General features: G+C 48.3%; 1 protein-coding gene across 2 annotated transcripts in view; it reads left to right on the top strand.

The window, feature by feature from the left end:
* The first annotated feature begins 377 nt into the window (after positions 1-377).
* The window catches only part of Dtx4 (deltex E3 ubiquitin ligase 4), a 35,292-nt gene continuing 8,737 nt past the window's right edge, over positions 378-26,932 (top strand). Inside the window, exons 1-7 of one of the 2 annotated variants that reach the window (XM_076917966.1) lie at positions 378-439; positions 9,895-10,618; positions 15,985-16,046; positions 17,100-17,261; positions 19,202-19,263; positions 20,092-20,244; positions 24,097-24,258. In XM_076917966.1, the coding sequence (XP_076774081.1) occupies positions 10,002-10,618; positions 15,985-16,046; positions 17,100-17,261; positions 19,202-19,263; positions 20,092-20,244; positions 24,097-24,258 (1,218 nt within the window). In that variant the 5' untranslated portion in view covers positions 378-439; positions 9,895-10,001. Of the gene's footprint in view, positions 440-510; positions 1,634-9,894; positions 10,619-15,984; positions 16,047-17,099; positions 17,262-19,201; positions 19,264-20,091; positions 20,245-24,096; positions 24,259-26,932 lie in introns of those variants that run through there. The other variant, XM_034501538.2, reaches the window with a different exon arrangement.

The raw sequence follows: 26,932 nt of genomic DNA, 5'->3' as shown, positions 1-26,932 counted from the left end.
TTCTTGCTTCTTAAGTGCGGAAGTTGCAAGTGTGAGGTTCCTTGGCCAGCAATAAAGTGCAATACAGGCTTCAATCCCCTTTCGTCAGAATGCACTTTATAGGACTCTCCTCTTTAGCCATTAATGATCAAAATGAGCGAGTCTAGCTTGTGTTTATTCTGCTGTCTCATGGTTTTATTCACATAGACACTGCAGAACGAATCAGTCTATCTTGTGTCTTCTAATAATAGAGAAATTGGACAAGAACTTTTCTCTCTATGTAAACGCAGGGAACCCTTGGCACTGGCTCTCGGTCACAAGTGTGTGGCCTTTGACCTGCACTTGAAGTTTTGGACCAGCAGGGGGCATGCAAGCTCTAGAGCGCTGGTGCTAGTGGCCATTGGGGCGTGTCTTCTGCACCCTTGATGGGCAGCTAGGGAACGGTGCTGGCGAGAATGAGGTAATAAACGGGCAGAACAAGGAGAGCGTGGGGCAGTTTGTGTGTGTGTGTGTGTGTGTGTGTGTGAGAGAGAGAGAGAGAGAGAGAGAGAGAGAGAGAGAGAGAGAGAGAGAGAGAGAGAGAGAGAGAGAGAGAGAGAGAGAGAGAGAGAGAGAGAGAGAGAGAGAGAGAGAGAGAGAGAGAGATTGAGACACAGAGACACAGAGACAGATAGATAGACAGAAATATATGTGTGAGTGTGCATGCAGGAGCTGGAGGGAAATGCGAGCCTCTGAGCTCACGTCGCGGACACAGCCCGTGCTGCGTTGAAAACAGACAGACAGACAGACAGACAGACAGACAGACAGTTCCATTTTTGAACAGACTGCAAAGTTGGGTCCCGGCGGTGGCCACTGGGACGGGGATGGCGCGCGTGCTCTCGGCACCGGGAGACTAGGGAAGCCTCCACGGGCACGAGCTCGCCTTGGCGCTCTGCCCGGGGAGGGGCGACTCCTTCTGGAAGCCACTGAGCGGAGCCGCAGGGAGGGGGAGCTGTGCCACCGCGGTCGCCGCGCTCCGTGCGGAGAGAGGGCGGAGGGCGTGACCGTGCGGCGCGATCCACGCGGGCGCCCGCGGAGCCCCAGGCGCAACTGGTGCGAGGCGGGTGCAGCGTCGCGCTCCGGCCGCGCGCCCCCGGGTGGCTTTGCAAGGCGGGGCGGCGAGTGCGCAGAGCCGGGCCTTTGCATGAAGCCGCTGGACCCCTCGCAGCAGCGGCAGAGGCGGCGGAGCCCGGCGGAGCGCAGTCGGAGGCGGGCGGCCCTGGGGTCCGCGTCCCGGTGCCTACGCGGCTGCGGACTCCCCCATGGGTGGCTGCTGAGGCTTCCCGCAGCGGTGGGGCGCGGACCGGGGGGCGCGGTTGAGACCCGGAGGCGGCGGCGCCGGAGGAAGCGCAGAAGGCCGGGCCCGGGAGGCGGGCAGCACTGCGCTGCAGCCCCGGGCTCGCCATGCTCTTGGCCTCGGCCGTGGTGGTGTGGGAATGGCTGAACGAGCACGGCCGCTGGCGTCCCTACAGCCCAGCCGTGAGCCACCACATCGAGGCGGTGGTGCGCGCTGGTCCCCGCGCCGGGGGCAGCGTGGTGCTGGGCCAGGTGGACAGCCGGCTCGCGCCCTACATCATCGACCTGCAGTCCATGAACCAGTTCCGCCAAGACACGGGTGAGCCTTCTACAGCCCTTGTCTGTCCTGGGAGCTCTCACCTCATGGGTCCGCTGTGATCCACCCAGTGGCCAGCTTTGCTTACTGGCATGAGCTATAGGTGTGGAGGGCAGGTGTTTCTCTTCCCTAGATCCTCACAGGATCCCAAGATCACCTCCAAGTAAATGTCCTTGCAAGTAGTTTAAAGTGTCTTGATTATGCAAACCCAGCTTCAGCATAGCTGCAGGAGACCCCTTTATGCCCCCCAGCCCCTCTAAGTGGCTCTTTGTGCAGGAACTCTAGGGCTTTGCAGCCCCCCGCCCCCCAAGAAATGCTGACTCTTCAGCAAGACACTACTTGAGCCCCTTGGTTCACACCTGCTCACACCTCAGTTGACCCTGCTTTGCCTCAGGGACCTTTGGGCCTACCATGCACTTGCCTCCCGACCCCCTTTCAACTTTAATGTCTATGGCCCTCTTCTATGGACCTAGCCTTCCCACTGACAGCTCTTGGGTGTGAGACTTGGGATCCCCAGTTTCCAGTTACAGTTTATTGTATGAAAGTGCAGGGACAGCAGTGGGAGAGAGAATGGAGCATGGGTTCCAGGACTGGAGCATCCTGAATGTGGTGGCATCCACAGATGCCTCTGCTTGTACACTTCAAGCTCTGAAGCAACAGGCCAGAGCAGATGGAGAGAGGAGGCGGGAGGACTGGGCTCTGGAATGCCTGGCAGGGAAGCTGCTCCCTTTGTCCATGGAGAAGGAGGAGGAAGAAGGAGGGAGGGAGGAGGAGGAAGGGAGGAGGAGGAGGAGAAGGAAGGCCAAGAAGAAACTGTCCCTAGTTTTTTTTTTTGTTTTGTTTTGTTTTTTTTTTTTTTTCTTAAATTAGCACACAAGGGCCACCACTCTGGCCTCCCAAGGCACTAAACTCTTATCTTTCCATAAAATCCAAGTTGTCACCAAGTCTGCCACAAATCTCCCAGCTGTGTAGTCTTTTTAAATCCTAGCCAGGAAGGGAGTTGTATAGGTTTAGTTAGAGTGTGGGCTGGGAGCCACTGGAGAGAGAAGGAAAGCAGGGTGCCCTCTTCTTTGGGTCTTAACTGGTGCCTTGGGACAAGTTTCTGTCTCCAGACGGTAATCTCTTCAATTGGGGGTCATTCTGGAATTCTGGCTGGCCTTTCTTTCCCAAGGGTGTAACTACAGAGCCTGGAGCAGGTGTGGTGGGGAGGGAGAAGAGGAGAGGAGGAGAAGGGCCCTGTGACTCAGGGGACAGCTGCTGGCCAGGTCCTCTAGCTTCCTGGGAAAGCACTCACATCCTGTGTGCTAATTGGAATTGTCATGGGAAAGAGGTGCAGTTTCTCTCTCTTGTGATCTGTAGTCATAACTCTGAGCAACCTCTTGGCCAAGAACTGTATGACCATGGCCAATGGAGGAAAACTTTCTGGAGGGAAAAAAAAGTTCCAGAAGTTTAACATCTGGTTGGCTCGAACTTTGATGGAGAAAGCGGGGAAGAGGGGCTGAGGGACAGAGAGGAAGAGAAAAATAAATAGGGGAGAAAGGGTTAAGTGTAGCCGGAGAGTAAGAAGATGCCGTTGTATGTTTGGCGGAGGATATGGAAGTGGGGCCTGACAGAGGGTGTGGGGTGGGTGTGTGTGGAGGAAGCAGCCGAGCCCTGGAGGTGGGATCAACAGACCACCTGACAAAGTTTCATGCCTGCCCAAAATAAAACAGCAAGTTTAGCTCTTCTATTTCAGACTAAATCTGCAGCATACGGAGAGCTATGCTAGAAATGGCCTGGCTCCCATCCCCTGTCCCATTGTCAGGAAGCTGGAGGCTTAATCTGTGATTTAATGGGGCGCTCTAAGATGGACATAGATCTGAGAGCATCCATGAAGTTGATCTTGACAGAAGTGAAGTTCTGGAGAACATAGAAGGAGTGACAGACTCTCTGTCCCAGGGTCTGGCTGCTGGTAGCTCTTCTGGGGGCCGGGGTGGAGGGGTGTCAGTTTCCTATGGCCTAGTGGTTATAGCAGGTCACTTGGTGCTGGAGCTGCTTTTGTTTCGTGTCTGAAGCTGAGACATAGCCATGACCCTAGGCAACTACTCCACCATTGAGCCATTTCTTCTGTATCTGCACAACTTCTAAAAAATATGGTCTAGGTATTTATCCTGGCTGCTCTCAAACTGGCCAGTTACCAGTCTCAGCCTCCCTAGTTCTAGGCCTACAGATGTGTACCACCTCTTCCGGCCTGAATCCTTTTAAGGATTGTGTTTGTGTGTTTCACATCCATACTGCTTTGGTTTCACCCCCTCTTTCCTGCATCGAGGTCACTTTCCTAGGTACCTCCTTCCCCCTACAGCAAGTGCTAGGCTGGGGTGCTGAAGGCATGGGGATAAATCCCTAGAAAGTCTGTGCCTGCCAGAGAGCTTATAATTGCAGATTAGAATTCTTTCATGTCAGTTCTGACCCCCTCGTGCTCCCTTCTTCGATGACACAAGAACTCAGTTCCTCTGAGTATAGACCATTGATAAGATTATGACATGGTAGGAACTTTAAGCCACCAACTCCCAGGCAACCTCATCCAAGCCCTGGCAATATTTAATTAAATTACCCATTGTCCCCAGCCACACTTTAGAGATGGGAACCAGAAAAAAAATCCCTATAAAGACAGACAAGCTCTAAGTTCCCTGCCTAGCAGCCATCAGTCTGTCTTTGGTTGTCTTGTTTTATAGGCATTTGACATGAAAGCTTTCTCTTTTCAGAACTGTATGCTTGGATACCTACTAAGTCTTAGGTCTCTCCATTCCTCAGAGCTCTTGGCTGCATCCGGACTGTCTCCAGGGAGATGGCTGGGAGGTTGCCGACACCCATATGCCTGCTTCTGTTTGCCCTGGGTTCTCCTTCCCCAGAGTCTTACAGATGGGAGCTGATTTACATTCTAGGCTAGTTTTCACTAGGTGTCTGGGCTAGAGAATATTTAGAAGGTAATAATAAGGGGGTAGGGGGGTAGCAACCAATCTTGGCCGTTTCTGTAAGTCTCGGTGGAGTCCTTTCCATCCAAAGTCCTCTACTGTCTCTTTTCTTTTGCAGTGAGGCCTTTCCCCTAACTGCTCAGGTCTTTTCCTTTGTGGATTGAAGAGAAATCTTCAAAGACCTTTTTCTTTCAGTGTAGGCACCCACAGGTGCATGGGCAGGGCCCCCTCTACCAACAATGATGCTAACGAAAATAAAACAGGTTTATGCAAGAATGAGGTCTTTCCATCTCTAACTTTTTAGTACTAGCCTCTTTTTACCATTAATGAAAGTAGAAGGGGCTAATGCAGTGAGTGGTATTACAAGATTTGACAAAAATCTCTCCTATTGCTTCCTACCTAGTGTGGGCACAGGAATGGAGGAGGTAGACATTTGGATGAATGTGTGGATGCTACAGTGTAGAGGAGATGTGTCTATGATATGCCAAGCAAGTTGCGGAGGTGTCTTGTTGGATCTTCACAAGGATTATATGAAGACTGTTATTCCCATTTTAAAGAAAAAGGAACAAGTTGAAAGGGCTTAAATTGCTTGTGAGTTCAAGTTACTCAGAGCGGAAAGTCTAATGGCGTGTCCCATGTCCCCTCCCTACATTTGTGAACACTGTCCACTGATACCCTGTGCATTTTCAGGCATGTGGAACTAATAGAATAGAACATCCAAGACGTCACCCTTATGGAACATTCTACACTGAGGGTGAGCTGAGGCGGTGCTAGTAAGAGAAGCTTAGGGCTTGGACAGTGTATTCTATAAAAACCACAGGTGTGGTTTACATGTCTTAGCCACCTCAGCCCATGCTTGGAACACCGTCTTCTGTTTCCCAAGATACACAACATCTTGGATGCTTTCGGATGCTTGTGTCTGGGTACCTGGGAGAAAGCAAATTTTGCTTCTCACCCTTACTCTTAGTTTGTAAGTACCCTCTATTTCTACTATATTATAGACTGTCTCCCTGGGCCATCATACCATAGGACAAGATGGAACTTCTTCAGACTATCTAATTCATGGTCCTGATTTTAGAATAGCCCAGGGTGAGGATATTTCAAATAGAACAGTCTGTAGAGGAATGGTTCTCAACCTGTGGGTCACGATTCCCACAGGGGTCACATATCACAAACCCTGCATATCAAATATTTACATTATGATTCATAGCAGCAAAATTACAGTTATGAAATAGCAACAAAAATAATTTTATGGTTTGGAGCCATCACAACATGAGTAACTATATTAAAGGGTCACAGCATTAGGAAGGCTGAGAACCAGTGCTCCAGAAAGTGAGGTCTCATCTTCTCTTACATCTCAAATTTGAAATTTTGAGGTTGTGTATTTTCGGACGACTACCCTGTAGAACTGAACTCAATTCAGCAACTTTGTCTCCAAAAATTAGCTCATCTTCACATTCCTGTTTGCTACCATGTTGCCGTTTTTCTCGTGGTCAGCCTTGGGATTCTTTGACTCATCCTCTTACCCAGAGCCTGCGTGGCTAATATGTCCTGGGATGTGAGATGTGTTGGAATTTTAATGTGCATTGAAGACAACTGGATTCCCAGGCCATGGCTGTTGGGTCTTGAGGTCATTGCTGGATCCCTGGGGATTATGAATAAGTGGCCTTGAAGCCTTGTTTGCAGAGCGCCCAGCTGTCCAAGCTCAGGTCCTTCCCAGTCCTCTCTGTGGGGTTTCCCCAGCTCTCTTTTTGCTTTCTCCACCAGGCATCCACTCACTCTGAACTGATCAGGAGAGCAACTCTGGTCCTGTCCCTTACAATTAACACAAGTCTCTTCACTACCTGAAAACAAAGTCCATCACAGCTTGAAGTTCTAGACTTTCCATGCCCTGGCTCAAACTTGCTCCTCTGTGCCTTAGGTGTTTCCAGGAGTACTGAGGTTTTCTCCACTCCACCTCTTCACATGGTTCCCCTTGAAGGAATGCCCTTTTTTACCATCTGACTATTGAAATTCTCTTTATCTTTCAAGACTTATGACACTTGTCATCCATTTCTTCGAAAGTTCTGCAAGCTATCATTACTTCAGCTATTGATTACTATTTATGGAGCCCCCGGGACAAGTCAAGCCTTTGGGACAGAACTAGGATAAACAGTTTTGTGCCCACTGTCACCAGATTGAGTCTCTAGGGAGGGAGGGAGGTCTTCATCTAACTAGCCACATAGATAAATGGGTAAACTTCACGTCAAAGTCCGGGCTGTTACAAAGTAGGATTTGGTCATAGAATTTTCCTAGCAGTGAAATGAGCTTTATATAACCTGAAAGAGCAAACAAAGTATTGCTGACTGAGTCTTGAGGGAGGATCTAGCATCATGAAGAGTCCCAGGGGCAGAAAAAATAGCAACAGGGGAGAGACTGGAGGCCAGTGTGCAGGAAATGTGTGCAGACATGAGAAGGAGCTGTGCTGAAGACGGGGATTGTTGTCCTAGCCTAAGAAAATGTTGTAGGAAGATTTACACAGAGAAGGGGCCTGGTCATTTCTCCCACCACCTTGCATCTCCTTGACATCCTTTGGCTCTTTTTGCATCAACAGCCACTCACACATTTGTCTCCTAACCTCTTTTGAGACCGCACTCTGCTTGAGGAATGCTTGAGTTTTGCATTCTCCATAGCAACTAATGGGATGCTGAACAATAGGCGATCAATGAGTAAATATGACAGTAGCCAGAGTGCTCAGTCAATCATGGCACAGTTTATGGTGCTTTTATAACTGCCAGACATAGCAATGGGGAGTGGACTACAAAGAGCTACACGGCTGAATCCCTGCCCCCCACTCAGCACCTACAAGAAGAGTAAGCGTAGCCATCTGAAAACAATCAGTCAAGTTCTGCACCTCCAGCTTCCCGAGGGGTGGGGTTCAGAGTAGATTATTTCAAGAACGGGTGAGCAGAGGCACAAGAAGTAAAAGGGAGGAGAGTTTTAGGATAGGAGTGTGGCAAGGGGGTGTAAGCAGGAGGTTGTGGTGAGGAGTTAGGGAGCCTCCATGGAATGCATGAGAATCAGGAGGTCTCCATTTGTCAGAAGTAGTGGGAAATGTAGAGAATAGAAGGAGATAAACGAGGAGCTTGTGTCTGCAGCCAGGAATTGGTCTAGGGAGTCAGGGACAATGTGCACACTTTTCTAGGATTGATAGCTATATCGTCTAAAACCCAATCAATCAAAAACACATTTGGCAGGACTAGTCAAGTGCATTGCCCATGTTCTCTAGAGGGAATGTTAAGAAGTGTCATTCAACTCACTGAACTTGATTTTCTTATGTGTAAAAGATGCTTTCTAAGAGTGCCACGGAAGTTGTACAGAGTGGGTACCTGTGAGCAGCTAAGTGTAAAGATGTGCAGATACACTCATGCACACACACACACACACACACACTCCTCTAAACTGCACTTTCCCTATAACAACACCTCAGGATGAACTATGGTAATAATCACCATCCATTTGGTTGAGCACTTGCTGTGTGACTGGTTCCTGTAGTTTCATACTTGTTTTTTCATTTAATTTCCTTGTCCACCTGTTGAAGTTGCTATGTAGAAACCTAAGAGATGAGGAAAGGAGGCTTCCTCCCTCAGCAGGAAGCGATGGGAGCTCCTCATGGACCCTGTGCTTTGTTCCCCAGAAAGCTGACCTGCTGCTGAGGAAGGAAATGGAGGCTAACCCGGGAACACCCCCCTCCCATCCTGATACCCCAGGGCCCCCAGCAGAGGTCCTGGCACTGAATAGAGGATTGTTCTGCTTCCCTGAATGTTGATGTTTTGGGTCATTAAGAGGCTTGGAGATGGGGTGGGGAGTGGGTTATGACCCTGGCAAAGGCCTGAATAACCATTGTTCCTTTCTTTCCCCCTTGAATGGGATTCTGTCCCAGTCATGGTGTCTCCCTCTGGGTTGGAGGAGGGGTTGGGTCAGAGGCCAGGAAAGGGGAGTCTTTTCCCACCACTTCCTCAGATGGCGCCTAAGTTGGCAGATACAGGGACTCCCTGGTATCTCAGAGGCCTCTTCAGTCTTGAGCCTTGATGTTGATGTTATGAAATGAGTCTTGATTGGAGACAGAATTTGGGATTAGGGAGGGGAGAGTTAAAAAGAGGCAGAGAGTCTGACTCCATAGACCAGTTCTTTTGCTGTCCCGCTGGGTCATCTGTGCTGTCCCATTAACTTGTAATCACCCTGGCTCTTCCAAGCCCTCAGAGAGACCATCAAATGAAGAGGATGCTATCTTTAGAAGGGCTGAGTTTCTTGGAAGAAAATCTTAGATAATTATTAAATGGTTCTCGTGACTATTGAGAATGTTATTCTTGCTGATAAAAGACTTAATTCTGGGAAATGGGTGAAAGTTCTCTCAAGAAGATGCCCCATCTTCCAATAACACATTTTTGTCTTTAAATTTTTTTTTAAACCTTTATTTGTTTTGTCAGGACAGGGGCCTGGTGGGTTGAGCCACGGCATGTGTGTGGAGGTTAGAGGTAAACCTGTGGGAGTCGGCTTTCTCCTTCCACCATGTGGGTCCTGGGGACCAAACCCAGGCCATCAGGCTTAGAATTAAGTTTCTTTACCCAAAGAGCCAATCACCAACCCAGTTCTTTCTTCTCTTTAATGTGCTCTGAAAGAGCCATGGCAAGCCTTATTGCCACAGCCTCTGGTCTTCTAGATGAAAACAAAGTCGTCCCCCTTTCTTCTAGACTTCCAAAGTTCTGTGTTCTTTTCTTTTATAGCCCTGGGTACAGGCATATTTACAGGAACAGAGATGGTCTGTTAGCAGTTCTATGTATGAGAGCATTTCTCTCCCACGTGAGAGTTCCCGGCCACTCGTGAGGAATCCTGGCATGTGTGAATTCATGTTCATTGATTGTGTAAATGAATCACCTATAGTGTTTTTGTTTGTTTGTTTGTTTTTGTTTGCAAAAGCTCCCGGGGCGGAGGGCCGAGAGAGCCAACAACTATTGGCTGAGGTATTCTGTATTAGCTGGAAAGTGAATTGATTGATGTATCTGAAAATTAATGCACCCAGACCCCAAGCTTGGAGGGACATTCTGTTGTTTGGCAATGCTTGCCCTGTTCTCCATGTGGTTTCATCTACTTCTACCCTGGATTGTTTGTATGCTTCTCTGAATGACCCTTATTCAAAACTGACACACTTCTTAGCATTGTAGCACCTGCCACACAGTAGGACTACTGTTATGTTTACCTGTGAATCTAATACAAATCAGTGGGATTCTTATAGAGGCGCTAACCCCTCCTCTGTCTAACTTTTGACAGGGACCCTCCGTCCAGTTCGCAGAAACTACTACGACCCATCCTCAGCCCCTGGGAAGGGTGTGGTGTGGGAATGGGAGAACGACAATGGTTCCTGGACGCCCTATGACATGGAGGTCAGCATCACCATCCAGCATGCCTATGAGAAGCAGCACCCATGGATCGACCTCACATCCATTGGCTTCAGCTACATAATAGACTTCAGCACCATGGGCCAGATCAACAGGCAGACCCAGCGCCAACGCCGCATCCGACGAAGACTAGACCTCATCTACCCTATGGTTACGGGCACTATGCCAAAGGCTCAGTCCTGGCCAGTCAGTCCTGGACCGGCCACAACCTCCCCTGCACCACCTTGCTCCTGTCCACAGTGTGTTTTGGTGATGAGTGTCAAGGCTGCTGTGGTCCATGGGGGCACTGGTCCCCTTCAGCCTCCAACAGCACGAAAGAACATGGCCCCCTCTGGAGTGGGCAAGCTGCCCCAGCCACCTGGCCCTGGGGCAAAGCCACTAGATACCACTGGCACCATCCGGGGCCCAGGGAAGACTGCCCCATCACAGGTGATCCGGAGACAAGTCTCTAATACGCCAGCTGTGGCGACTGTAGGCTCCCCCGCCAGCCCACAAGGAAGCAACAGGAAGACCGGAAGAGTGGCACTGGCTACTTTGAATCGATCCAATCTGCAGCGACTGGCCATTGCTCAGTCCCGGGTGCTGATTGCCTCGGGGTAGGTGTTTTCCTGGCTGTCACAGAGCACTTACCCACCTCAGTGATAGCATATGACTCACTTCTGGGTCAGACAGCAAGAGAGACTTGCCAAGACAGGCACATCTCTAGTCTTCTCATGCTGAGCTGCCCCTGGCAGGTGGAAGCCAGCTTGGTGTGGACAAGGAGGCCTTTCATATTAGGGCACCAGAAAGTCTGGGTCTAACTGGGGTCTTGCTTCTTACTTGCCATGTGGTCTGAAGCCAGATCCACCCATGGAGCTCTGATTCTGTCATTAGTGAATCATGGCACATACCCATGTTTCAGTCCCAGTGAAGGTTACAGATGATTGTGGTAGAAAGTCTTAGGCAACATTAGTTCAGTTCTCTGTGTTCTGGTTTGTCAGTTTTATCATCTCATTAATAATCTCTATAATGACTCTGGAGACATGGTTGCATTTCACAGATAAAGAAAATCGGGTATGTTGTAGGAGTCTGGCCTTGTCATACCCTTCCCTACCAGGCCTTTACCGCAGTACAGGCATACAGTAGGTGCCAAGCAGGAATTGCTTCTTTTATGTCCCATCTTAGCATTCTCATGACATTTTGTGCTGTGGGAGGTGCCATTCGTGTTTCTTAGGTTCTCCGTCTTCCTCATCCACCAAACAGGGATGCCCAGCTCCCTGCAGTGCTTGCCCCGGCCTTCCCCGTTCTCTCCAGAGGCCTGGCCCTGGTGCTGCTCTGTGCCCCAGGTGGTTGAAAAGGCTTTAGAGCTGGGATGGGTCCCTAGACTGAAAATCCGGGCTGCCCTAAGGCAATACCATAGACATTCAGGTGGGTCTCCAAACATAGAGTCTTAGCACAGGGAAGGGAAACGCAAGAAGATGCACAGTTGAATGGAGGAGCACCAGGCTGCAACAGCCTCTCTTCCTGCCTCTCACTTGTGTAAGCCCCGGGATCTTTGCAAGGGTCAGTGTCCTTGTATGCTAAATGATCCCAAGTCTGCGTAACCTGCTCATGGAATCATTGTGAAACCCTCCACTGATAGCGTTCACTCTTTGACAAGGCCCAGTTGTGCTCGCCCAAGATCTGCTTGTCATGTCAGCCCATTTCTCTTGCTGATATATTTTAATATGGACACTTTGCTTGAGAAATATCTTCCCTTAGAGGGTCACCCAACTCATGTTGTGGAGAGAAGTTGGAACACAAGATTTCGCTCACCATTCTGTCATTGTTTCAGCTAAAGCCTCAGTGAAGGTGAAGGCTACTTACAATGCTAGTTGGAGGCATGGGATGGTCATGACTTCCTCCGTGGGGAAGTATGAGACAGAGGGGAAGAGGCTGGATCCTGCTGCCACTCTGCTGCTCTATACTGGGTTGCAATAGAGTGATGGGTGCTCTAGCAGAGTTCCAGGGTGATTGCCGGCACAGAGGAAGAGGCTCCATGTACATAGGGGACCCCTTGACTGTTGAGCTTGAACCCAGTTCCTTGGAATAAGTTTTGTTTCCTCTGCCTTCAGGGTCCTTAGCTGTTGAGTGACACTATAATAGTACTTCAGTCCTAGGGTTGTCACTTGGGTTAAATGAAGCCTTCAGTTCAGAGACTGCCTAGCATCCAGTGGGTTTTAGCTGCCGATGATGATGATGATGATGATGATGATGGTGGTGGTGGTCATGATTTAGTATCTAATGACTATACCCTTGATTTGTTACTGAACTGAAGGCTAAGCTGAGCCAATCCAGCTTACACCTCATTCTGTCCCTTTGACAAATGCCCCGTGATCCCCCCATGCCATCATGGAGGCAGATACCCCCAGATCACCTTGAATTACAATGAGTCTGAGGAGCTCAACGGGCTTCATTTCTTTTCTTTGTTCCCCTGCCAAGCTGGAGAAGTGAGCGCAGTCCAGGCAGTGCAGTTTCAAAAGGGCTATAGAAATGAGCTGCTTTTGCTCTGTTTTTTTTTCCCAAGAGGGGCCCCCTCCCACCTCTCTCTGTCTTCCAGCCCTTTCTTCTCACCTTTCTCCACCTCCTGCATCCCATTGCCATCTTCTCTCCCAGCTTTTCTTGGCCACTAATGAGCGTGTGTTATCCTCTTTGTCTGGCCTTGCCGTCAACCTTCTGTCATTATACTGCCCGGTCCCCAACCCCTCTGTCCATGACCTCTTCAAGCGACTTTCCCACAGGAAAGGGGAAAAAAAGGAAGATCAGGGATGGCAGGCAATGCTGAATGAAGAGAAAGTATTGGCAGGGGACAAAAGACATAGCGAATTGAATTATTCAGACGAAAGTAGGAGGTTCTTAAAAGGGGTGGGAAGGTCTGTGCAGGGCAGCAGTCATCCCTCTCCCCTCAGAGTCCAGGCTTCAGTACCTCCAGCTAGGCATGGTTGCTGGTTGCCTTAGAGACAAGGCCATTGTCCTTCATGAGGCTTCCTGGGTTGGTGAATAACTCAGAAAACGTTAAGCCTTCTCCACATGGGGTCTGCAGGAATATCCCCTGCCCCATTCAGGCCCCCTTCCCATTACTGTGTCAGCTCCTCAGTTTTACTTTATCAATGGAAATAAAAACTTGAATCTTCCATAACTGGTAACAGCCCAAGAGGATGGGGGAAGGGCTGTCTTCTGGTTGGCCAGTACATGACTAGGTCTAAGGGCTTTGGTCAGTTGCCTGGAAGATGTGAGAAAGAAGCTTGCTATTGGACTGCTGCTTTACAGAAGGAGGAGCTTGGGCTCAGATAGCTGAGGCCCAAGGGCAGAGGACAGGGTTTCTGGGGTTTTCATTTTAGCCAGGAACCATGGGGGGAAGGGCAGGCAGGTGATGCCTGTTCACAGTTCTCAGTACTGCTAGGCTTTCAACTCTGTCTTTTATACCTGACACCCTGTGCTCAAGAATGTGAGAAAACTGGATTATTAAAGCAGGAAACGGCAGAAATCAAGTCCTTCGACAATTGGAAAATAAAAGTGTAAACAGTTGCCCAAATTTGCACAAGGCTCAGCTGTTTACCAACTACTTGACCTAGATCCTACAGCCTCACAGGGACCCCAAGGGAGCAGACATTTATCAGGCCTTGTTTACATCTAGGGTAAAGGCAGGCAGATGTGATCACAGAATACAGACAAGCTGGCCAGCGCTGCCAAAGGCAAAGCAGGCTGTGTACAGATGCAGGCAGTCACTTTCCATTTCTTCTCCATGTTTGCTGTTGGTGTTTGGTAAAGCACACAGCCCAGCCCTCCACTGAACCCCACTGCTGCCCACAGACCAGTGGCCAGATTGAACCTCCACTGAACCCCACTGCTGCCCACAGACCAGTGGCCAGATTGCCCCCTTTCTGACATACAGAGGAAGGTTAGCTCTACAGGTTGATCCCAAAGTCTTCCTGACTGTTCAGGGGTTCCACAAACAGGCTTCCCCTATATCTCTCTAGACCCTCCCACACGCCACAATCCCCAGGCTGCTCTGAGGATTGGAGTACTTCCTGGTTGACCAGATACTGTGTGGAAACCTGCCAGTCCGGTTTGTGGAAACAAAGGTGGCCTTTGTCACTCAGATCACAGATTTTTATCAGCTGAGGTGGGGGCCCTGGAGATGGTGAAAGGAGGCAAGTGCGGGGCTGTGCGGCACATGCTGTCCCCTAGTGGTGACCAGGGGACATACCACAGGAGGCTCTTCTAGCCTCTTCAGGTAGAGTGGAGAGGTGAATCTGTCCTGGAAGGGATCCCGGGCTTCTGACTCAGTTTCCTCCCAAATGGAGCAATGGGAAGGTGCCGAGGGGACACATTCTAACCCCAGATCACTGAGGCTCAAGCAGTTGGCTGGCTTCATATTATTTGCAGTGCTTGGTCATTTACAGAACCAGGACTCAAGTCTGTTCCCTTTTCCTTTGTCTAGTGACTTTTATTTTAAAGACAGCCTTCCCCTCCCCACATCCGGTCTTGCCTTATTCAGGCGGCAGTTGGGAAAGAAAAGTAGCTTTAAGTTTGGCCAGATACATAACACCACATGCTTTTATGATCTTCGTTGCTTCTGTCTTCGTGGAAAGGCAACAGAGGAACCTCACCACCCTGGACCTGTGTGCCTCGATAGAGAACTGGCTACTAGGCCTCTCTTCTGTCCTAGTGGTGCCTTTGTTCATTACATGAGGCAGTGTAGACCTTGGCATCCTAGGAGGCACCGTGAAGGGACTTGAGCCAGATATTGTGTGTTGGACTCCTCCATAATCTTGGTCTAGTTGGTGTAACCTCTGTGTGCCCCAATTTTGTAACTTATGCAGTGAGATTGACTGTAACACTTCTTTTTTTTTCGATTGCTGAGAGGACTGAGCGGGTTTGTCTGTGGTTGAACAGTTAGGCTTGCCCCCAGCCACATGTGAGCCCTGTGAATCATAGCCCATAGAGGAAGAGCTACAGGGTGTCATGCTCACAGCTGCACCTCCAACATTAATCATGATTGTCCCAAGGTAGGGTTCAATGAGTTCTTCTGAAAAAGACAAATAAATAAATATTGCTTTCTTCCTTCTACTTCCCAGCACAGCCCTATCCTAGCTGGATTCTTGCGCTTCCTGGCTCCCAGTGGCATCTCTCACCAGGCCCACTGGCTTCTGCAAGCCAGCTGTGGAAGCCTGGGTGGCAGAGGGAAGTGGCACAAGCCCATGTCTATGTGTCTTATATTTTCACCATCAGTGCCTTCGCCGTGGGCGGCCTGGCCTTTCCCAGGCAGCTGTGTGGGCTTCTCTCCAGAGCTGGGGAGGTCAGTGAGGGGAGGAGACTCGGCTTGTGTTTATAAGTTTCTGGGACAAGGAGAAGTGACAGCTGTTCAGGCAGTGGTTTCCAAATGCTGGACCAGGGATTGCAACATCTCCGCTCTCTGAGGAATGTGTGGGTGGGGAGGGGGGCATACGGATTCCTGTGGTGCGTGGATTTGGGGATAGGGATATAATTCTGACCTTGACTGAAAAGCTGCGTTTTAGCCAGTATAAGGGCATGTAAGTGGAAATGGGCAGTGTCCTGGAAAAAACATCTCAGGTGGAGGAAACATTTTCTAAAGGTGTGTAGGCAGTCATGGGACTGGAGAGGTGAGGACCAGTAAGAAAAGAGGGTTAAGCAGTGTTGTGAAGAGGCTAGCAGAAGGCCAAGAAGGTTGAGGTGGAGAGGAATTGGCAGCTAATGCAGAGCTGGGAATTCCTTGCTTTGACCGTGGGCATCCTGGACCCATTCTGCATGCTCAGGTTCTGAGCGGAGGGGGAGGGTGTCATGATATGCGTTCAGTTTGAACCTCTCACCTCCCACTGATAAATTTATTAAGAACCCACTGCACTTCAGTAGATTTAAACACTGGTTCATTCTGTTCTGTTTGTTATAGCCATAATACATCTTCCTGTTCCTTCCACAGGGTTCCCACTGTGCCTGTGAAAAACTTGAATGGGTCCAGCCCTGTTAATCCTGCCTTGGCAGGTAAGAGCTAACTAACCTGGGTTTGACTGACTTAATCTGAAAACTCAGAATCGTGGACTAGCTAGTGAACATGTGTTTATAAAGAGGAGAGAATTTGGATGTTAACCGAAGAAAATGAGATCTTAGGAGCTGAACAGGAAAGCTCAGTGGGTGGTGCCAAAGGCTGAGCATGCCAGGGGTCCTGAGAGCTAGCTCATCCAATAAAGTGTTTGACTGGCAAGCATGAGGACAAAATTCTATCTCAGACTCCCTGTTCTTTTTGTTTTAAAATGGAAAGAGTGATGTCAGGCCTGAGAGGCAGAAACAGACAGGTTCCTGGAGTTTGCTGGCTACCAGTTTTCTGGTGAAGTCCATGTCCATGATACCTTGTCTCACAAAACAAGGTGACATCCCCTCTAAGGTTCAGGAATATCCCAGAAAAGGGGGTGAGAAGAGTGTAAGATGTAGAAGGTAGGGAGAAGGGCTGTCAATTCTACCTTCTCAGTATAACATAGACAGTTCAGTCATGATCTCACATCAGCTATGGTTGCCTACACTGAGCCTACATAAGAATGGCTTGTCATTGGTCAGGAATGGACTGGGGAGGGCCTCAGAGCACCCTGTGCATCCCTGTTGAACTAGTGCCTACTGGTAGATACTGAGAGGGGAGAATCATTACCTTCAGTTACGCCGTGCTAGTGAATAGCTTCACACTCATGGTCACACAGAAGTGGACAAAATTAGTGTGTCACAAAACAAAAAGACATGACTGCGGGACAGAGACTTGTTCCTAAAAGGGGAGGGAGGTAAGAGAATGGGGGATTAGCACAAAAGCACACTTAATTAATTTTTTTAAGTGAGGTGGTTGGCTTCTAAAGAACAACTTACAAAAAAGCCGATTTCTGACATTTACCCACCGACCCCAAGCATGTGACTGCATATGTGTGCGTAGAGAATGCATGAATTATGAGTACAGTTAGCTGGAGAGGAGAATGCTTGAGCAGGAGGGAGGGTGTGGAGAATCTTGGGAGCACATTCTTCAGCCCTTCCTCACCCCTGCCCTGCCCCTTCCAGGAATCACCGGGATCCTCATGAGTGCAGCGGGATTGCCTGTGTGCCTCACTCGCCCTCCAAAGCTGGTCCTCCACCCACCCCCTGTCAGCAAGAGTGAGATAAAGTCTATCCCAGGGGTCTCTAACACAAGCCGCAAGACCACCAAAAAACAGGCCAAGAAAGGTAAAGGCCTCTTCTTTTTATTAGATACACAAAGCAATAATAGCAGAAGGATCAAAATATGAAGTGTTGTATGTTAAAAGAGAAACATAACTTTGGTGTCAGAATAGAAGCATTGCATCAAGGTGCACCTTTGTCAGTAGCTAGTTGAGTAGAACTTCTGCCTTCCCATCTTTGTGATGCCCACCACCAGCAGGTGTGTGTGTGTGTGTGTGTGCGCTGGAATGTGCCTATGATTATTGAGAAGTAACCACTGTTTTATGTCCCTCTGGAGCCTTTGACCTTTGGCTCCATAAACCCTCCTTCACAACTCACTGTGTACATACCCATAACCCAGTTCCTAAGGGCAAGGGTACCTTCCTTGACCTCGGGGACTCTGGTTTGGCAGTCCTGCTTGTTGCTGTTGGTTATGAAATGGTCTGCTCTCCTAAGCCTTCATCTTGGAAACTTCCTGTGAAGTTTGAGTCAGAATGGCTGTGCGTAGCACTTGGCCCAGGGCCTGGCAATAGGCAATGGGCTCTCAATTAATAGAAGCCCAATTTTTTTTTTTCAAGAGAAATGGGGCAGTGGGAGAGGAGGCCTTGCCTCGTGGCTTTTGGCTGTTGTCCGCTAAACTTTCTCAAGCCCCTGCCCTACTTTCCCAGTCCGTTTCAGTTTCTCTGCTTCAGTGAACTTACATGCCCATTCTTAGTCCAATAAGTCGGGACAGGGCTTTACACCTCTGCCCTTGTTCTGGCACTATTAATAGCACATACTGTTTCTCTGGCAAACTGCTACTGGGCTGTGACTCCATCAGCTCATTAGTGGTCAGAGCACCCATTTTGTAGGTACTACCAACCTTCCCTATTTAATGGGTAAGAAAACAGATTAGGAAAGCTAGAGGAATGGCTCAAGGTTTCATGGATGTCTTTGCTCTGTGGCTTTTTATAAACCCCTGCGATCCTACACCCTGCCTTCAGTTCAGCTTACTTCCTCCTCCAGCTCCTGAAGACTCTTACTCCCTGTGGCTCTTCCCATGTCTCCTGGGGCCTTACCCTTTCCCCTCTGCTGGGCTGTGTCTTCTGGCAGCAACAGAACTAGCTGGAGTCAGGAAGGACTGTCCTGAAACGGAGGGTCACAACTTCCTGCTTTCCCATAAAAAATAATTTGACGGTGACACCATGTTACAAAACTTAAGATAGGGCTTTAGGAGTTGTAGAAGAAACGCAGCCCGTCCGACTGGTGGCTGGAGAGCACTGCCAAGCGTTGTCATTTCTGTTTTCTCGAGGGATCATGTGGGCAAGTCTAGGCTCTTTGATGATCAGGAAGAGAAACTCAAGTTATCTCAGTTAAAATGCAGATTCGCTGAAATGGGCAGACATGTCAGAGAGTGGGCAGGAAGAGGTCAAGACAGACAGGAGCGTCTCATCCTTCCTCAAGCCACTTTGATTGATCTGGGACAACCTCTGCTCTCATTCATGCTCCTTAAACTGCTGCAAAATAGTTTGACCTCCTTTTCTTCTATGTGCACACATGCACGCATGTGTGTGCTTGTGTGTGCTTGCATGCACGCCTACACACCAACACCAAAGTTCAGCCTTAAGTATCATTTCTTAGGTGCCATCTGCCTTGGGTTTTGTTGTTGTTTTGTTTAAAGACAGGGTCTCTTATTTTACTTGGGGCTTACCAATCAGGCTAGAGTGGCTGTCAGCAACCCCCTGATATCTGTCTGACTTCAACTCCCTATCTGAAATTACAAGCACGCTCCATTACACAGGTTTCGGGGATCAACTTAGGTCTTCGTTCTTACAAGGCAAGCACTTTAACTGTCTCAGCTGTCTCTCAGATCCTTTTTTCTTTGAACTTCTCTCTCTCACTTTCCTCTCTGAACCACCTAGAATGGCAAAATCACTTGATCCCACCTCCTCTGCCTTGGTGACCTAGTGACTCTCCTGTCCCCATAGGTAAAACCCCAGAGGAAGTGCTAAAGAAGTATCTGCAGAAGGTCCGGCACCCGCCAGAAGAGGTGAGGTCCGGGGGTATGAGGCAAGGGTTACTTTCTCCATCACCAAGTGCATGCCCCTTGTCCCCACATTTTGCAGCATGTGGCAGGTGCTATTTTCTAAGTCCTAGCTGGAACAGAACAGATTTAACAAATTTAACTCACTTCAAGGTTTAAGGTTTGGAGCTGCAGTTATGGTTTAACGTGCCCCATTTAGCAGAATTCTAAAGGATTCTAAGCTACCTGCCATGCCTGTCTGAGTTTCAGTAATTCAGCAGGTCAAGTGATGAACTCCCTTTTGGATGGATTTGATATGGACCAGCGATTCTCGTCTGAAGTGATTTGTCCCTGAGGGAGCATGTGGCCTTGTGTGGGGATTCTCTGGGCTCTGATGACTGACTAGGGAGTGTGTTACTAACATCTAGTAGGTAGAAACCATAAAAACGTTTGAGCACTCTATAAGGCCTGGAACAGTACCCAAAGCAAAGAAACATCCTACCACAACATCAGCAGTGCTGACGTCGAGAACTAGACGATAGATTTACTTTGATTTAACCCCCCTCTAATGCTAGTACAATGCCTCTACAAAGTGAAACATGAGCTTGTCATGGTGTCTGTTGACAAGCCACTGGAAATCATTATAATGTAGTTAATGAGTCCAAGTTAGCATGTATGAATGCATGGGAATTATTTGAGGAATTCCTCCTCTGTGTAAATCAAGAGAACACTGTATTCAGACCCCCCCCCAACACAGCACCCCTGATTTGTGAAATTTCTAGAAGAAGGTGAACTACTTTTCTAATGCCTCACTGGGCTGACTGAGTTGATGCCTGTCTGTTCTTCATTTGCCAGGATTGTACCATCTGTATGGAGCGTCTCACAGCCCCCTCTGGCTATAAGGGCCCACAGCCTACAGTCAAGCCTGACCTGGTGGGAAAGCTGTCCAGATGTGGCCACATCTACCACATCTACTGCCTGGTGGCCATGTACAACAATGGGAACAAGGTCAGTGTCGGCCATGAGGGTGAGCAGTGTGTTCAGTCATGATTTGTTCCCAAGTGTCCTTGTCCTCTCACATGTGGTTTGGAACTCGTAACAGACACTCTCACATATGTTTGCTACTTTGCTGATTGCTGTGACAAAATACTGCAAAAGTAACTTAAAGAAGGAAGACTTTATTTTGGTTCACAACTTAAGGGCGCTCACCGTGGGGAAGGCATGGTAGTTAGGTGACATAGCTGGTCATGTCTCTCGTTAGGGGGCCGAGAGGGATGGCTGCTGATACTCAGCTCAGAGCCTCCTTTTTATTTAGTCAGGGCTTCAGCCGATAGAATAGAGCTGCTCACATTTAGCTTGCTACAACCCAATCTAGAAATTCCCTCACAGACATGCCCAGAGGTATGTTTCCATGACAATTCTAAATCCCATCAGGTTGACAATCAAAATTAACCCTCAGCCAGGGTAGCAGGAGTGAGCATGTGTGCCATTTTGAGGGTTAATTAGATTCCAAACTACAAAAATCTGTCTTCATCTTCCCCTTTAGGCCAAGCTTCCCCTCATTTCTGGCTTGGGTGTACAGGGTGGTCCAGTAGAGATGAGCTTTGTCCATGAAGGTTCTGAGGGAAATGGCCCACCACTGAGTAAACTGGGTCCCCATCAGTAAAGGAGGCCTCCATTGTAATGATAAGAATTTGTTTATTTATGATGCAGTACATGGGTCCCCAATAGCTTTTCTACTTCATACCAGTGGCTGAAGGTCAAATCCACCTTCTTTGGATAATGTCGAAACACCTTTTACTGTTCCTGGAAAGACATTGTCAAAGTACTTGATAGTCCCTGCCTTAGCACTCATCGTTGGGGGATGAGACAAGGCTTTTTTCTCTCCATTAACTGACATAAGGTGATGCCCCTCAGTTACAGTTGGTTTCAGAAATCTGGCCATCTCCCTAAGTGCTAATTTCCCTCTTCATTATCTGTGCCTTTTGAAGACATTGACTTGCATTCTTGTCTGTGTCTGGAACCACCTGTACCCTCCTTCTCTGTGAGTTTGACCATCACTCATGTCTCTGGACCCAGCTCAGTTTGCAACCAAATATTTCTAAACTTCTTGCTCAAGAACGTGTCTGGATTTTGGGGTTGCCCCTTATGTCTTGTGTAGTGAGGAAGAGTGGAGGAAGCGTGGCAGGAGACAACCTGAATGGAAATCTTGGCTTATGGGCTGAATGACCCTCAACCTCTTCAAGATTTCACTTTTCAGGTCAAACATAGATATGAAACAGTAGCTGCTGCCCACACCTCACAGCTGTGTGTGTGTGTGTGTGTGTGTGTGTTTATGTGTTCATGTTTGTGCAAGTACATGTGCATGAGAAGGCTGGAGGACAACCTCTGGTGCCATCTGTAGAACACTCCTGCCTCCTTTGAGACAAGGTGTCACATTGCTCACTAATTAGACTAGGGTGGCTGGCCACCAAGTGCAAGGGACTCCTACCTCCATCTTTCTAGTGCATGCCACCACTTCCAGCATTCAAGGGATGAAACCCAAGAGTCTGTCAAGTCAGGCTTGTATACAAGCTGCTTCCCATCTGCCATCCTTCCAGACCAATGGCTACTTCACAGAATGTTATGACTGTTATTATTCAAAATCATATCTCCTTTTAACTATGGCTTTCATTTCTCCCTTCCATCTTCACATAACCAGTAGGATTGAATTGCCAACCTTGACATTTTCCTTGGTGTCTCAGATGCCCTTCATCATTAGTGAAAGATTCCATGTTCTTTCACAGCCCAGGGCTAAAGTATTTCATTAGAGCCTCACCTTTTTAGATTTTTTTTTGGGGGGGGGGAGGTTCAGATGTCTTAGCACATATATTGCCTTTTGGATGAGTCTCTTCGAGACTGCCCAGCCATATTTATAACTGTAGGGCTCTGAACATGTTTCCCCAGCCACTGTGCTTTGTTCTCCCTTTCAGCAGTACTGGAAGCATTTCTATTCTCTTAAGCACATTGAAGAAAAGCATGGGAAAGAATGGACTCACTGGCCCCAGGTCTTGAAGCCAATTAAGGCTAGAGCAGAAAGCAGGGCCTTGGTTGCAGAAAGCAGTGGCCATGAATACCAACTGTTATTTTTAACCAAGCATGAATGGAATCATGCCTGAATAGCTTTGAGAAGATCTCTTCTCCTGACCAAAGACTCCCCTCCCCGGCACTCCCACCACCACCTCCACACACACACACACACACACCCCACACCCCCCCCCGTCTGCCAGGGCCTCAGTCAGCTGGGCAGATCACATTCTACACACATGCTTGCTGCTGGTGCGGTGCGTGCTTCCTTCTCTACTCCCCTCCCCTCTCCTTTTCTGTGAACCTGAGAGTTCCTTTGCTGTCTGGGATCTTTTGAGGGTTCTTGTCTGCCCTGCCCAGTGACACTTCACCTGGTCCTGCTGTGAGACCACAAGCTTTTATATTACTGTCTCCTCAATCCATATTCACCTCAGTCTTTGTGGCTATAACATAATGTGTGGGAAGACAATAGAAAGGAAAAGGAAAGACTGGCTCTGGTTTTTTGTTTGTTGTTTGCTTTTGCCTCTCATCACGTCAGGGAGTTAGTCTGTGGTTGACCTACTTTGCTGTGGACTTATGATGAGGCAAACCATGGTAGCAAGCATGTGAGGTGTGAATGGAGGAAGTACCTCACTGAGGGCAAACCCTGCATAGGTATAACATGCTGTGTTCTCCTTTGCCCATCCCGTCCTCGTCCTCTGTCTCCTTTTCTTCCTGCCCTTCACAGTCCCAGGCTGTCTTCAGATCACTACACCAGTAGCTTAATCTACCAATGAGGTTCCAGTCCTCATTATCCAGTCTCTCTACTACAGCTTCTCAGTGGGCAGTCAAGTCTCTAATCCATGAGCCTTGGAGAACAGTTCTAATTCAAACCTGTAAAGACCAAGCTATGTGCTGTAGGGAAAACTGGGGAGATTTGAGACTTCTTTGGAATTCCAGTGAATTACTCACTGATGGCAAGTCCTTAAGTTTGTACGTCCCTAAGTTCCTACTCCCTAAAGAGGCTCTCATTTCCTTCCCAGGTAAAGCCAACTTATAACTGTTTGAAAGAACCATTTTCTTAAAGCCAGATTTGTGGGTTTTTTTTTTTCCATCACAGGATCCAACTATTAGTCTCTCCACAGATACCATAAGCACACTAATATCATTTAGATATGACATGCTAAACACTTTCTCCGTGCAGCTCACCTGACTTTCATTAGCCCAGTGAAAGAGGAGGATTACATTTCTTGTTCTACAAGGAAACGGAGACAGGTTAATTTGTCCAAGGTTATGAGGCAGAGCTTAAACTCAAATCTAGGTGGCTTTACTTCAGAGTTTCTGCTCTTATCCCCTGCACTTCTCCGACTTCCAGTTCTGACACAATAAGCTGGATGTGCAGTCTAAACATCTTTAATTTTAAAACATGACCTGGGTGAGTCTGGGGCTCAGCAGTTGGTAAGTTGCTGCTCTTGAGCTGTTACTGTGTGTTCCATCCGTGTGGGTGTTGGCTAAATCACAGCTCCCTGTGCTGGCTTCCTGCCCTAGTCAGCTCTTCCCCTCAAGGACAGAGGTGTCTCATCTATGTGCCTCAGCATGGAACCTAGGCTACTCATGTCACTTTCTTCCTGTTATTTTAGAGAAAGCCAAAATGGCTTCAGTAGCTAGAGAGGGTTTCAAGTCTGTTACCCATTGGTTGAGTTTTTGCTCTTGAGACCATTGTCTCTGGTGCTTTAGGGCGATGGGGGGGCGGGGGGGTGAATGTTGTGAACAAAGCAGTTTCCTAATCTGGCTGTACTGGACTTGGTTCCTCAGGATGGGAGTTTACAGTGTCCAACATGTAAGACCATTTATGGCGTCAAGACAGGCACCCAGCCTCCAGGGAAGATGGAGTACCACCTCATCCCCCACTCCTTGCCTGGCCATCCGGACTGCAAAACCATCCGGATTATCTACAGTATCCCCCCTGGCATTCAGGTGAGCCCACTTTTGGATGGTGCCATTTATTATTTCAACTTTGAATGCAGGTAAAATGTTATACAGGAAAAGCTTCCTTTCCATCTTTGTCCCAAGCCTGTGTCTCCCTCTTCACTTCCATTGTCCCTCTTTCTCTGTATCCTTCCAGCATTCTTTGTCAGTATTCAGTGGAGACTGCATCCTCCCCTCCCATTTTTGCACAAAGAGACATAGTTAGACACATTGTTTCACACTCTGAATCTTTCAAATAACAATATGGACCTTAGGGTTTTTTTTTTTTTTTTTTTTTTCTGGGTTAATCGAGAATGTCCTTATTCTTATGTCTGTGTAATAATGCATTGTCTAAATATTTAATTTGACATCTCCATTTGCTGTCTGTTTAGATTGTTTGTAATCTTTTTGTACAACAGATAATGTTATCAGTAATAACTAATAGTACTCACGTGACTATACCTGTAGAATAATTTCCTGGAAGTAGAATTTCTTGGTCAAACAGTTATTTGCATTTTTAAGAATTTGATGGTTACGCTTGGCTTTGTCTTTACTGGCATTTCTTTCTTCTTTGGCTTTTGGAAGACTGTCAGCCCTCAAACAACTATGAATACTAATCCTATGAATAAACGCAGTGCAGCCCTTCCTTCACACAGTGTAGCCTTTCCTGGGTGTTCTAGGGTGTAGACTGGATTAATCCCTAGGCAAACATTGGTTTGCTCATGTGCCTTCACTCCGGCCTGTGCCTTCCTGCTTGGTTTGTGTGTGTGTGTGTTGTTTTGTTTTTTGTTTGTTTTGTTTTTTTTGACTGATAAATCTTTGCTTGTGGGTTATGCCCAGGTGTGTGTTAGGTACCAGTGAAGCAGTGTTCAAATTGGTTAACTCTTTGATCCCCGAAGTCCCCGTTGTTGCAGGGCCAGCAGGATAATAAAATAAATAATATAAATAGACAAAGTACTTCCAGAGTATGTCAAGTCGTAAGAAATCAAAACAGAAAAGTGTGACAGTCCATACAACAGGAGGTTTCTTCCCTGGGGCACTTGGTAACCAGGCAGAGCAAGATAAATACCTCTCCTAATCTGGAGAACAGTAACGGATATGCACCACTGATGAAAGTTACACAGACAAAGAAACTTGCAGGGCTTCAAAGTCTTGTGACCCTGGTCCCACTTCCTGGCTGTCTTCAAGGTGGCAGCTTCCTCCTCCTAGTTTCGGATTTTTTTTTTTTCTTCGTCTTCATTTGTACTGCTAGGAATCCGAGACAGAGGTCCAGGGAGTGGGAAAGTCCAACTGTGGTGCCCATGACCTTGCTTCGTGCTATCTGATTGGCTGAGCTGTTGGGTGAGGAGGAGGGGCTTATGTGTGGTCTGTCTGGAAGGTGGGAGGAGACTCTTTTGGTGCAAGGCACTCTCTGGTGAATCTGTGAGAGAAACATAGCTGCAGGAGGGACAATTGTGGATAAATGTTGAAAGACAGTAGAATTTATTCAATTGGGAGATTGGGGGTTGAGACTTGCAAAAGGCATGGAAGGAGGGCACACGATGAGGATGTAGAGGCAGTCACTCAAAGCCTTGGATTAGAGCTAGCGCTGGGGACTTTGCTTGTGCTATGAGGAGCGCCTGGAGACTCTTGTCTGATTAGGATTACAAACATGTAACATGTAAATATGCTTTAAGAGGCCAGTGTGACTTAAGAACGGGAGATGAGTGGAAATAAGTCCGCAGTAGCATTTCAGGCTCCTAACCCAGGGGAGCGCCCGCCGGGGGAAGAAAGTAAGATGTGTTTGGATGTTGCCCTGGAGAGACTTATAGACTAATTCTGGGGCAGCTGGCTGGGATGATATGGAAGAATGAAAATGTGGGAATGGGCTGGCAAGTTGGCTCACTGGTAAGGGTCCTGACAACTGAAAGCCAATTCTGATAAACTGAGTTCAATTCCTGAAACCCAAGTAGTGGAAGGAAAGAACTGACTCCTGCATGTCGTCCTCTGACCTTCTACACATGTACCATGGTGTGTTCTCGTTCTCTCTCTCTCTTCTCTCTTCTCTCTCTCTCTCTCTCTCTCTCTCTCTCTCTCTCTCTCTCTCTCTCTCTCTGTGTCTCTCTCTCTCTCTCTCTCTCTCTCTCTCTCTCTCTCTCTCGCTTTAAAAGAAAAAAAAGAGTCCAGCAGGGGTCAAAGTAGAACCAAATATCAAGGTAGGGCATCTGTTGAGAAGGCCACATTTTCTAAACCTCTGGAGTTAGGACAGAGAGATCTTTCTTCGTAAATGTGCAGAAGGGGTCTTTGCTGCCTGTGCAGAGCCTTAGCACCTCTAGTCCCGCCCTGGCCTGGGAAAAGGAAACACATCTCTAAATGGTCAGATGCTCTGCAGACTCACCACTGTGAGTCAGTAGCAAGGTGTTCGGTGCTTTGCCTTGTGAAGCTCCAGGGACCACGCAGGCCTGGACTTCGGTGAGAAGCTGAGATCGCCAAGCACTGCTTCCACTGCAGAAAATGAGTCCCTGCGGGAGAAGCTCTGGGCCAGACTGAGACAGAGTCGTGACTGCTCCACCTGGCAGCAGGCCCAGAATGAGCAGCCTTACTGAGTTGGTGCCAGACCTGCTGAGTTGGAAACACAACCAGCAGCCCAGGGCATCAGCAAAGTAGCTGGAGGCACAGTCAGGCTTGGTCCCTCAGTGAGGAT

The sequence above is a fragment of the Arvicanthis niloticus genome, chromosome 1 (assembly GCF_011762505.2).
Source record: "Arvicanthis niloticus isolate mArvNil1 chromosome 1, mArvNil1.pat.X, whole genome shotgun sequence".
NCBI classification, from domain to species: domain Eukaryota; kingdom Metazoa; phylum Chordata; class Mammalia; order Rodentia; family Muridae; genus Arvicanthis; species Arvicanthis niloticus.
The sequence above is the reverse complement of the archived record's forward strand: the minus strand, read 5'-3'. Positions and strand labels throughout refer to the sequence as shown.